General features: G+C 36.4%; 1 protein-coding gene and 1 long non-coding RNA gene across 2 annotated transcripts in view; one reads left to right on the forward strand and one right to left on the reverse strand.

Annotated features, from left to right (window-relative positions):
* The window catches only part of LOC122832064 (solute carrier organic anion transporter family member 1C1-like), a 35,770-nt gene that overhangs the window by 18,935 nt on the left and 3,145 nt on the right, over positions 1 to 13,690 (reverse strand). The window contains exons 2-4 of the mRNA XM_044118428.1: positions 11,067 to 11,239; positions 4,326 to 4,467; positions 379 to 511 (exon numbers count right to left, since the gene is read on the reverse strand). Coding sequence (XP_043974363.1) covers positions 379 to 511; positions 4,326 to 4,467; positions 11,067 to 11,162 — 371 coding nt within the window. The 5' untranslated portion in view covers positions 11,163 to 11,239. The remainder of the gene's footprint in view (positions 1 to 378; positions 512 to 4,325; positions 4,468 to 11,066; positions 11,240 to 13,690) is intronic.
* LOC122832067 overlaps positions 1 to 13,690 on the forward strand; it is a 47,229-nt gene that overhangs the window by 15,306 nt on the left and 18,233 nt on the right. The window lies entirely within an intron of this gene.

The raw sequence follows: 13,690 nt of genomic DNA on the forward strand, positions 1-13,690 counted from the left end.
TTAAAGGTATTATGTACTGCAGCTTTTTAATGGAAATGAATTACTAACATCCAAGTTATGAGTTACACAGTATTAATGAAAGTGCTCCTTTGGTAGTTTTCTGTCAAACTTTAGTACTTGTGTCACGCCGGATTCGGATATTTGTACATTTGCATATTATGCTACACTTTATCAGCTCAGATGCAAAGAGCTGATGAGATTTACTTGGTTGCCAGCTGATTATCACTCTTTTATAAACTAACAAGCCAAAGAGGAAATGACAGAAACAACTGTAAAAACCAGAACTTCTCCACCAATAAAATAACAAGGTGAGAAGGCTGTAGATTTCTGCATTCACATCTGACAAAGAATAAGCTTTTTTTTTTTTTTTTTACTTACCGTCCAATGATGAAGTGGGGCAGAGCAATGATGAAGGTGCCAAAAGACATCAATAAGCATCCCAAAGATATTACCTTTGGTCTATGAAGCTTAGCCCCAAAGTAACTGACGAAAGCTATCACCAGCAGATTACCTGTGGAGATTAAACCAGTATCAGCATTTAAAAAATGTTCATGCTGGGTGGCAATAGCACAAATACAGCAAGAGCGAACAATAAATGGCCACTGTACGCATACAGCAGATACAAACATGTTCAACCTGAGATTTTCTTTCCCTCAGGTAAATTAATATTTCAGCAACATATTTTCAAACCTTCTTTTTGATATTTGGATGTTCCCATGTTTCCACACTGAGACAATCCCACGGGAACTCAGAACACACACGTTTTCATAGTCGCTGTGAGGGATTTACCCCCCCCCCTCCCTAACGGGTGCTGTTTTTTGTACTTAGTATATTCTAATTTATCTGGTAAATGTATTGCTTTTGTTTGGAGGAAGTGACTTTCTTTATTTAATATTTTGTTGTAATCATTCTCTCTTCTCTTTGAGGTCACCTGGTCATGTGTTGCCATGGAAGCGTGCCCATGAGCAGCGCTGACAAGGACCTGGTGTTTTCAATCAGCCTCATTGGGAAAACCCATCGTTTGAGAGGGAGGGAGATTATTTTTGGATTTTGTTTGGGACCCAGACTGTTTTTCTTAGTTGTGAAATTGTTAGATAGTTGTAATTATGCAAATATTTTTCTAGGAATATCGTTTAGCACAAATGTTTTTTTTCTATCTGGAAATGTAAATGTTGTCTCCACCCCTTAATTGAAGAAGAGGAGAAATAGGCAAATTTGATCAAATTTGTGTCTATCTTCTCATTTTTACACAACAGTGTGGTTAACAATTTTTATTTTGTTTGGAAATATTTCAAACTGAAATGACAGATGACAGAGAAGCCAGTACTGAGCCAGGTTGGCATCAAAAACAAAAAGCTCAGAACTGAGGCGTTTCATAGTGGCTCTAAATATTTGTTCTGGAGATAAGAACTGGAATAATGCAAAACAAGAGAGTGGATTTACTTGCCAAACAGCCATTCATACCCATCCCAAAGGCATTAAATTGTGAAATATATTTAGTACGTTGCCTGTTAGGCATATTTTTCAAACTGACAACAACTTTATATTGATTCGGGAAGACATTCTCGTTCTCACAAGTGATGTCTTAAATCTCTAAATAGTTTTAGAAAATCAAAAGCAGACATCAAAGTTTTATCGTTTCAAAAATTCACTCTGTCTAGGTTTTCTGACACGTAAGCTCCCTATGGTAAATGATAAGAAGGTAGTGTAGAAAGATTAAGTCAAAAATTACATGTAAAAAGTCAGAATTTTTGTTTACTACAAAAAATAAACTTGTTACTTGAGCTCATGTCGCAGATGCAATTAGTGTCATGATTGTAACTTCTCATTATGAATCTTCGCTCTGTCTCCAAAAGCATTCCTGGTTTTTGCTCGCTGTTTTATTCACCTCTCATCTTTCTTAAGATTTTCTTTCCTTTTCTCTTCTGCCTGCACTGCCCTGCTCTGCCTCCATGTTTCCATGGCAATAATCCTATGGAAAAAGCTTGTTGCCTAGGCCACATGAGAGAAGTTGTTTTCACGAGAGACGGAGCGATGAAGGTAAAGGGAATAGAGACATTCAGCTATGAGTTAATCTGACGTGCTATCATCAACCTTTTCTTTGGCAGATGAGCATAGAGGGGAAAAGTACCACTTTCCAAGACCGTAGTGCTACTAGAGGTCTAGATTGTTATGTTAGAGCCACTGATAGATGACTAATCTTCCTTGACCCAGATTTTGACTCCCCACCATAATATAAATATGATTTCTGAGAAATAAAATAACAGAATGGTAAAACCTCTCATAATCATGTTAAAGTTTAAACAGGATAAGTTTGCACAAGACTTTATCACAGACTGGATATAGATTTAGCAGTGAATGGGTAAGGAAACAGAAAATGGGCCTTGGATTCACAAAGTCGTTGCTGTTTCTGTTTACACAAAACTTGATACAAAAGTGCATAACATGTTCTAATTCATTTTATTTTGAACAGACGACAAAAATAGGACATGCAGACTCTAAAAGATATAAAGGCATGTCATTTTTTCTTTCCATTTTAAAATGACAATAGAAAATCAAAATATGACGACTGCTCCATTTAATAAAGGGAAAGAAGCTGGAGCAACATGTTTATATAGTAAAAAGTCATTAGACAGACACCATACAATGATACTCTAGTGATCAAGCATAAATTTTCAAAGACAACTTTCAAGTGGTCTGCTTTATACCTTCTAAACTATGTTTTATCATAAGTACATTTTATAATGGTTTATCTCAAGACTCAGTATCTGCCACACTTTTTTTTCAGTTTGCATGTAAAACAATTTCATGCTATTTGTGTTCTAGCACATTTTTCTGTTGAATGCCAATGACATGGTTAATATGTCTGGTGGGGAAGATTGCTTCGGTTTCATCACAATTGTCTCGGCATTTAGAGTTTGCTGCAGCAAGGCTTGAAATTCCATGTCTTATTTTGAATGGTTAAAAAAAAATTATAAGTTAGCTTTCACTGCTGTAACTGAGTTACAGCATTGATTTAAATCCAAATATTAAAAGGCAAATTGTTAAACAAGAATCAACAGGGGGCGGCGAGCTGTGCAGCGCTAGAGCGAGGGCCTCATATAAACAAGCCAACATAAGTCCTCAACAAGCCATTGGGAGTTCAACTCAGGACACTGAGGCCTTTGCTTCGTGTCTCCCCCTTCATTTTCTGTCCACTCCCTGATTGGCAATTCAAATAAATCCACTACTGTCACAAAAAAAAACCCTTTAAAAAAGATTTGTTAGAGTCAACTTGGATTCTTAGAAAATTCGACACATGTTCATATAAATTTAGGACTTAAGTTAATATGATAATTAGATTTGATATAATCCTGTCAAATTGAAACTGAAGTAGTTTCTTAAGAATGACCACAGATGTAGTGATGAATGATTTTAAACCTTCACTGTCTAACAAAGCTCCATCTAGGCACAAGCATTGCATGTTAGCATAAGCTGTACATTTTCAAGTGTGTGGTGTTTGTTTATACTTGAGACTAATGCCTATAGAAATAAACTAACAAAGAGCCCTCAAAACGCTGTCATTTCCAACTTTTTTCACCTTTGCAACGCTTTCAAACAATGTGATTTTTCTTGAGTTTGCCTTCAAAGCTTCAAAAACTTTCATAACCTGGTTTCTTAGGGATCAGTCCAGTTCAAGCTGGATTGTCAGTACATTGCAACAGAGTTTCAAAATCACATCTCAGAGTGGCATTTTCTTGTTGTGAAAGTCATTGAGCATTTACCAAAACATAATCCATCTGTGATACGATCAAAAAGGCCAACAATTTAGACAATCTTATCTTTTTTCCTTGTGTTTGCACCTCTATTTTGGCCCTGAATAGATGTGATGTTTATCTGAAAACCCCCCGCTGATGTTCTCACTGCAGTGAAATGATAAATGTGAGAGAAGGTGATCTGCATGTCAAAATCAAAGCTCGTAAATGTCAGCTGATTTGTCCGCTACAAATAGCATCACTGGGGGGGAAAGAAGGGAAGTGTGGACAAGACGTTAAATTAATAACATAAGGGAGTTATGTTGAAAGAATCATCTTACAGATTCTAGGCTATGGCTGGGCACATCTTTGATATCTTTATGTCCTTGTTTGAGACTCTGACTCACCACGCACAATCACACCAGTGTGTCTTTTTCTTGGAAATCTCATTAATCCTTTATCTGCGGTCTAAATATCTGAATGACCCATTCATATTTTTAGCAGAAATAACAGCAAGAAAAATAGATTTGGAACATGGTGGTACAAAACGATAACAACAAAATAACACCAGTGACAGACAAGCCCACTCACCTATCTCAAAGCTCCCATCAATGACTCCTATTAGGTAGCTGGGGATGTCAAAGCGTCTTTCCAGCTGAGTTATTGTGCTCTTCATGTAGCTCCCCGACAGAGCCTTGGCAAAATAGGCGAATGACAATGCTACCAGAAACATCTGGAGAATTGAATGAGAGGAGGAAATGAGAGAAAATACTTACAAGAACAAAAAATGAATTTTGCTATTAGAACAGTGGCAGTTTGTGGATTGGGCGCCATGCCAATGGCAACAGCTTTGACTAAGTTCATAATCTTTGAACGATTGGAAAAAATGCCTCATTTTACGGCCCAAATGTCTAGGCTACCTCTCTTGCTTTGGATTTTCGGGGCAAATAGCTGAGATATTGTGGGCACTGGACACACAGTAATGCAATTCTTTAGATTATAGTTTACTGCTTTTGTTTTTGACAATGTTGTGTGTGTTTATTCTGAACTACGTTTTCAACAACGTTTTACAGTGTAAAGCTGCAATGAGTTTATGTGTTTAGATCAAATGAGTTCTCTGGTCCTTGTTTTACTGTTCTTCAGTTTGGACAAAAGGAGAAAGGGTCATCTCTTTGGCCTGCAATCAACTGCTCCACAATGCAGCCCCTAATGAAAAAACTTTGTTTTGATAATTCCTTGCAAAAGCAGAGGTGGGGTTGTCACAAGCTAGCATGTACTTTATTAAATATATCTTTGATGCAGGTTTGTCACCAGGTTGTACTATTTGAAGGTTTTATGTTTCTTTTTGAGGCATCCTATGGTATTCTGTTTAAATTAAATATTATTATTAAATATGTTTACAAAAAAAAAACATTTCTTTTTGCAGAGTGAAAAATGTGATATTCTTTGTTTTGCACTGAAAGCAGGCCTGTTGATTTCTTGAACTATGTTTTATTTGACCTTTTAAGTAAAAAATATAGCTGCAATGGAAAAAGTGGAATTCAGAAAAATAAAAACATACAGAGAAAATATGAAAGGATCGTAGGGAACTCTTACAGCATTCTCATTAGTGCGCGACACTTATGTCATTAGCAGAGCAAATCAACAACAACAAAATAACACAACTAATTTTAATAGAATAGCATTGTTCAACATAGTGAGATCCATTCTTTCTTTTTGTTAATTATTCAAGTTTGTCTACATTTGTGTTTTTCAGTCTTTAGTCGTCTGAAGTGAAGAGAAGCCACTGTGAAAAAACAGTGTTTAACTTCTTAAAGTGGAGTTTGGACAAAAGAACAACCTTTATGTTACCTTTAATCTGTGTCTAATCTCAGCCCATTTGCCTGTGAGCTAGAAAGGAACATTTGGTGGCTTTGGTTGTTTTCCTTACAATGTATTCCACTCAACTTACACCCCAAGAGAAATCCTGCACACGAGAGTCACATTACGCACATGATCAGATAGATACGCTCTGACCATATAGATAGCTGATCTTCTCTTATGAGACGGCATCTCATTGTAAAGTACACGTTAAATTCAGGCCTGTCCCTTTCAGCTGCTACTGAACTGGAATCAGCTGACTATGCAATTAGTTGTCTTGTAACCACATTAAACAAATTACAAAGAGGAAAAAAAATACCCAGAACAGAACTTGTTTTTGTATATTCAACACTCTTCACATGTAACCTTAGCAGGATGTGAAAGGGGAAAAAAAAGGGTCTTAGCAGAGCACATTCTCATACATAGCTTTCATTTACATGATTAAAGTGGAACAGAGCGCATCAGTGTAAACAGATCACGCTGGCCACCACAATTGGCTCAGGGGCTTGAGCTATTGTACATTGTCATGTGCATTTCCTGGGGAGGCTGAGTTCCTAACAAGCATGCATATACATTCGTTTCTCCTTTTGATGCCAGACATTGCATTTTCTAATGAATCAAAATGGCCTTTGTTACTGCCTTTCCAAACTAATAAACAAGCGAAAGAAACTAATTAACAGGACAAGCCAGAGTAGGTGGTTTGTTTGCGTCAAGACAACCCCACGTTCCACGCATAAGCATTTACCATTATCATAAGTTAGGCCTTTGATTCAGTTTTTAAGGATATGCTATTTACTTGAGTTAGCTGATGGTTTGCACCACCGTGTGTCTTTGTGGTTGAGCAGACGAGTTGTTGTTGAATTATCCTCTGCACCAGGTCATGGAAAAAACAATTAAATGCTGTTTGATTTTTTATATATTTTTTAAACACTATGCCTTTTTACTCCCTGAACATTTTCAAAGTATCAAACTTTGAAAAAGAGTAACGCAAGGACTAAAGCATTAAACTTTATTGCAAAAGAAAGTTTAACATATTTTATTGGAATTTGACAAAGATCAATGCAATGTAATAAATGATCATGAAGGGGAGTGAGGATTATATGTAGTTTTTCAAGGTTTTACAAATAAATATTAGAGAATTCTGAATGGCAATTTAATTTGGCAACTTAACTCTAAAATCCCAACTTAAAAGTCCATCTGTATGTAATCTTAACTCTTAGCCTATTGTGTTAAGATTTGGACCCTATAAATCTGGCAGTTGTGAAAGGTTGTAAAAGGAAAGCTGTTGTTGAAAGAAAGGCCCAAAGAAGCCAATTTGCAGTTTGCTAAAAGCTAAGTAGGGGACACATGAAACATGTGGTAGAGATTTGCTCTGATCTCAATGAGAACAAAATGTTAAAAGGTTAAAGTTGTATTAACACTTTAGAAAAGCACTTTTGACAATGTGGAACTTGTGGTGTGTGCTTAAACCCCTAGAACTGCCAGTACTTTCCTATTTGCCGTGCCTTTGAGTAATTTATTTATTTATTTTTTTTGGCACAGTTTCTTTTGTTCTAACTAAATATTACAAAAACTATTGTTCTCTCTGACTTGAGAATGACTAGAAATGTAAGGAGAAATGGTTGATAGATCAAATTGCACAGGCTACTTCCGCTGAACATGGCCAATTCGTAATTACCACTAATCCTAACATGCCTGTTTATGGACCAAGATTGGCAAGTCGAGTGCATGGAGACAGCCAAAATGTTAACATGCAAAGTCCACAGAGAGACGGGGATTTAACCTGGTAACCTTTGGTGACCTGTAACCCGAGATGACAATGCTCACCCTACCAAACCAATCAGCCTCATCTAGAGTTCAGACCCCGAACCAGTTCAAAGAAAGAAAATGGAACAACACAGAATATCAAAACTAAAAAACAACAACAAAAAAACAACTCAAAGGATAAAGACGACTGTTTGAAATTCAATTCATTTTATTTGTCAAAAGCCATTTGTGTTGGGGGGCTGTACCATCTGGCAGCTCTTTGCAAACACAGTGAAAAACACCAATCATCAAGGATTAAAGATGTGACACAGCAACATCAAGAGCAGATTAGATTATCATTGTAAAACACTTTATGTCCATGTTAGAATCGCAACTCCCAGTAAGATACGCTCTTGATAAGACTACTGTTAAAACTTTCTAAATCAACCTTATATTATACTCAATTTTTGCATACTAAAAAATTGTGAATTTAAATAAGTATTGTAAATTTAAAGGAGCCATCTATTCCTAAATCATAATTCCAAATTATCTTTCCAGTTCAAGCACCGGTAGAACTTATTTATTCAGCTCTGTTTCTTTTATTGTGAACCTACAAGGCATTAACAAAAGTTTTAACAAACAATCATAAAGAAGCAAGAAAATTTTCAAACTATGCATGATAAACAAACCTACCTAAAAGAGAAAAAAAAAAGAGGTCTCAGTTGTCTTTTGCAAGAAATGAATTCAAAATGAGGCCACACTGAGACATTGCGGCACCATAGTTTTTAACCCATTTGGAGGAATTAACAAAAGCGGAGGGTAATACTGAGTACCGGATTAGAGTTGTAGCGAGCTGTGCCATATCCCACCCAGTCACTCGGGGAACCAAACAATCCTGAGAAGAAATAACTCTGTCCTGCCTCAACAGTCTGTATTATGATAAGCTGCTTGAACACCATTGTCTCACATCACTTTCATGTCGGGGAAAGAAAAGATCTGCCAGAAGGATTGATCTTGTAGAGGGCTTTTGCTAGGACTGTTCATTTTTCCCTATTTATTTACCTTTTGAGAAGTGTGTTTGAAGCTCTTGGTTAGAAAAGACAAAGAGGAATAGTCTGAGGTAGACTGGGAGATCGCCATTATGCTTTATAGAAATTTATAGAGAATAAAAGGCTGATGAGTGCTAGATGAGAATAATAGAGTAAATCTTGCAGAAAAGATATGCAGTCAAGAATAAGGTTAGTATTTAAAACATGTTTGTAGTTTTTTTAAAAAAGATTAAAATGATCAAATTTAATCAATCAATCAATCAAATTTTATTTGTATAGCACATTTCAGCAGCAAGGCATTTCAAGGTGCTTTACATCATATCAAAGACAGACTTTTTTTTTACATTTAATACAGTAACTTTTTATTCAAAACATGCCATTACTGCTTAGATCAGAGGTCTGAAACTCCAGTCCTAGAGTGCCACTATCCTCCAACCATAAATACTGAACTAAATGCAAAAGCCTGATTATTAACCAGTCATTCAATTTAGTGGAGTTGAAGCGTTGATGCATCCAAAGTTGCAGGACATAATATCATAATAATATTGTTATATATTCTTATATAGTATAATATAAGAATATAATATGTCTGAAGATGGTTTTTACTATCGGACACAAAGACAAGATCTGGATTTCAACAGACGAAAGGGCAGATCCTGAAGGAGATGTTTGCTTTGCAGCGACAGGGCATCCATGAATTAGAATAGTTTCTACCATCATGAGCTTCATCTTACTAAGATCAAATGGGTTTGGAAGCCACTCAAAACTTTACATTCATTACGCTCACATTTTATCAGGCAGCCCTGAGAAATGTTCTTACTGTAGTAGGGTACAACTGTAAGAGGCCAGAGGATTTCCCCTTTGCTTTTTTGAACCACGTGGCTTCACTGCCTCTCTAATAAAAGAAACTGTGATGACGTCTAATCCTCATGGTGATTAGTCCAATGCACTCATTTATCCACATTGAAAAAACAGTCAAATAAATGTCCCCAAACCAGATTACCTTCTTAGACAAAGATAATGGTCTGTTTTAATGTGCACATGCAACTTATGAGTCATTTTAAGAGAGAGGTTGATGTTAATGCACTATGACTTCAGACAACCACAGAATGAACCCAGTCAATCGCTCAATAAAACCTGTGCAGGATTCCATAAAGTACTCCTAGTATGAAGGTGCATGCAGTGCGTTTTCTGAGTTTTTATTTTATTTTATTTATTTATTTATTTATTTATTTATTTATTTATTAGATTCAGATCAGAAAAACTAAATAAAAAGCTCAACAACACCAAAATTCTTATCTGGGAAGTCAAAGGTCTCTGAACCATGCCAAACTCAATTTTCTGCTTTATGCCAATCAATAAACTTATTTGTTTGCACTTCTAATAGTTTGTAGCACGTGTAAGCAAAGCCGCCCATAGTATTGAAGAACGTACAGTTGGTGAATGGACCTCTGACCCACTTGTTTTGTTAGTTCATGTAAATTCAGCATCAATATGTTCACTTTATTGAAGTGAATTGACAACTTTTGATATGTTGACAAGCATTGGTCAGAGTAAGCCTTGTCCATATTTGAGTGATTTTTTTATGCTTAGTAGGTCTATGATAGATTAACAAGTCCAAGGAATTGAGCTATTGAGAAATGGTTCTTGTAGAGGACTTTTACAAATCCAGGCTTAGAAAGCACAAAGAGCCCATGATCCTTACAAACGCAAATGATACATAAGTTGGGTGTTAATGCCGAGGTGTGATCAGAAAGGAGCTGCTGTAGAAACCAAAGCTACCAAGGCTAAGTGAACACAAGCACCAGTCTAGCAAAACATGCCATTAAGGGTGTGGAGGAAAATCCCAGTAAGACATAAAGCGCAAATAGCAACATGAAGTAAAAGCACTAATTAGTCTTTATCAGATGGTTTTGTCAATGCTTCATTGGATTAGATTGAAGTTGTACCAGAATGCATTTGACTCGAGCGCCACATGCAGCAGAGCAGGGCTTTCTTCAGGTTGTTGTTGTCCTTCAGGCTCCAACTGTGTTTTGTTCATGGCCTAAAAATATCTACTAATAACAAGACCACAATTTTTCCAAAAGATTCTAAAAGCTACTAAAGTGTGAATCATATCTAAGTGCTCCAACATCAAAATGTACACTTAGATAGACAAGTAGATCTTAAATTCAGTCACTCCTCTGGATTCTTTCTTCAAGGTATTCTAAATGGAAACGTCACGCCTGCTGTACAGATTTTAGGTGGTTTTTAAGGACTGAACCTTGAAAGGATAATTACTTGTTGTGAGCTGGCCAACAAATGTTACCTCTGTGATGATGACACGCTGCAATCTCTGATGGCAAGTTGTTATGTTTTTTTTTCATAAGAGTGAGAGCTCAAAATCGTCAGATCAAACAGCAAAACATTACTGAGTAAAATAGAATTAACGTTTTATAAAGATTGTATCTTTGTCAAGAAATTAAATTAAAAATTACAATTGCATCCCACTGATCACCATTTCTTTTCCAGAAGAATATATTGTAAAGTTGCTGTAATTAGGTTATTTACTAAAAATGTAGATGTATAGCTACTAGACAAGCATGTGACTCCATAACATCACTTAAATCAGCACACCAAACATGCTGGCTGAAGAGCATTAACCCTAGCATTCTGAAAGATAAATTAGCACATGTACCTTCAGACTGGTGCATGGAGAGCCGCTGGGTTTGCTCTTCGTCTCGTCACTTCGTCCGTTCTCCTGCACACAGTCTTCCTCGCTTCTGTCCTCCATTCTCCAGATACGTCTCTGTGTCTCCTTAGCAGAGGTCTCTCGCTCGGTGCAGATTCTTGGTATTGAGGCATGCAACCCTGCAAATGGATAATTCAAGCATGTGACCCACTTCTCACAGCAAAGGAAAAAAATAAATAAATAAATAAAAGCAGGCAGCAGAGGAAAACTGACACACAACTTGAAAAAAAAACTGCCAGTGTTTTGTCCTGAATATCTTCAGGCTTCAGTCACAAGTAAAAAGTCAGCATTGTATTCAGGCTGAAGGACGTGCTTGTGCTTTCAGAACAAAAGCTTTTTGTTTCAGGTTAACTATTTTAAGCTACAATATCAAACACCATGAGCTGAACATTCCAGCCAATCAAACCCTGTACCTACTTGTATTGTTCACGGCAGTAACTGAGATCATGAGACCAAATATAATGAATCTTAAACCAGGACTGTGAAGTCTGATAAAACCATAATCTTCAGCCTAATAGCCTTAGTGCACTGAAACCAAATATAAACAACGTCAGAGGGGATTTCATTTACTTTTGAGATTGACAAGGTGAAATCGGTGACTTTAATTCCTAGTTCTTAACCTGAAGTGTGGGAAAGATTGGAGAAAATTTTGAATTAAAACAAACTGAAATCTATTAGTGTTAAAACTACACTCACCAGGTGTTATGTTAGGTACACTGGCTCAGCTGCTTGTGGATACAAATCAGCCAATCGCATGGCAGGAGCAATGGACTTAGTCATGGAAAGCTGTCTCTCAGAAGTTTGGCAAAGAAGGAAAAATGAATTGACTTAGAGACAGGTAGGGACACAAAATATATTCTTTATCATATCGTACTTTTTTTTAAATGTGGTAAGAATTGTAATTTATCATGACAATGGTATACTCTATTCATGACTACAAACCCCAAGAACTTCCACTATAGCATTTGGGGTTGCCATGGCCTGGATGACTGGGAATCTACACCAATGTATAAACCTAGAAAACAGAGAACTATTAGTGTCTCTTAGACTCGTACGTCAAAAGCAGCTGAGTGCAACTGAGTTAGACTTGTCATAAGTAAGCTGAAGTTTTTGCTGGCTAAATTGTCTTACCAACATGCTACCATCAACTAAGCACATTCTCTCACTTGATATTAACTTCTTACTTTTTAATATTATAGAAAGTAATCCCATATCAGTTCATCTGTTTTTTTTAATGCATCTTGTTCTGAGTCACGTTCTGGTTGTGCTGAAGGTTTCTGTTTCCAGTTAAAGAGGAGTTTTTCCTCTCCACTGTCGATACATACACGTTCAGTATGGGGGACATAGCTGCAAGGTCAACAAAACAACACAATCCATTGTCTACTGTCGCTTTTTTCTTCGTCCAGGATGAGTGAATGCTGCAAGTCAATGATTCAATGCAACAGAAAACGTTTCAAGCTAATTTGAATAATAAACTGTATGATAAGTATGATTAATTGTAATGCAAGTGTGAATGAACTGAAAGGATTTTTCGCTGTGTCTTGAGGTGATATTTGTTGTGAATTGGCACTATTAAAAAAAAACTGAACTAAACTGAACATGAAATGGTCAAAGCAAAGAAATATACTAGGTTAAAGTGTACTATGTGCCCTTTTAGTCCACAAACATAATAACAGAATATTTAGAAGTGTGGGTTTGGCCCAGTTATTTCTGACAGACTGTCTGAAAACACACAAGCACCAGGGAATTGTGACATGCCAATGCTGCGCTTCAGAGTCATAGGAAAGCATCATTGTGTCACCCTAAATAAAGCTTCACTGACATCAACGTCAATGTCAGCAACATTTAAGTGGATGAAAGCAGGAGAAAAGATGGCAAGAACAAATAGAAATCACCCAGAAACTTTTCCATAGCTAATAGTTGACCTGGATTTTCAGACATTACTGTCAACGTTAAGCTGAAAAAAAGAAGTAGGGAATATAGCTTAAATAAGGATTGATAGAAACAACAACACTTAAACACAGATAATCTGGTTAAAAGTTACTCCTAACCTCAAGTGTCAAAACTGAAGCAGATTTGTCAGTTATTTCCATTTTTCTAGTCTCAAGAAAATGCATTTTGCACAGAAGTTGTTCTGTACAGAATTTCTCCCACATTGCAGTCTTTCCTTTTCTGCACAGCTCTGTTAATGTCTTGCCACAGCATTTCAATCAGGGCTCGGACTTTAAGTGGGTCAGTAGTACGTTGGTTTTTTTCATTTTCAACTTTTCATTTTAAAAGTGACGGTTTTGGTGAGATTATTCTCATTCTGCTGACACAATGTGAATTTTAAGACCAGCATGAGTTAAGCTGGTCTGTAATAGGTTGGTTGGTAATAATTAATTAAACTATCGCACCGCTGGTGGTGTAACTTTGTACACCTTAAGTCAAATTTAAATAATTTATTTAAACTGTATTGTATTGTATTATGTTAAATTAGATGCTCTAATTTAACAACTGTTTGAATCAAAAACTTTATACTTTTTTTGTAGATAAGTTGGTGTGTAAGAAATAAATTATTTCTGTGCTGA

The sequence above is a fragment of the Gambusia affinis genome, linkage group LG06, assembly GCF_019740435.1.
Source record: "Gambusia affinis linkage group LG06, SWU_Gaff_1.0, whole genome shotgun sequence".
Taxonomy (NCBI): Eukaryota; Metazoa; Chordata; class Actinopteri; order Cyprinodontiformes; family Poeciliidae; genus Gambusia; species Gambusia affinis.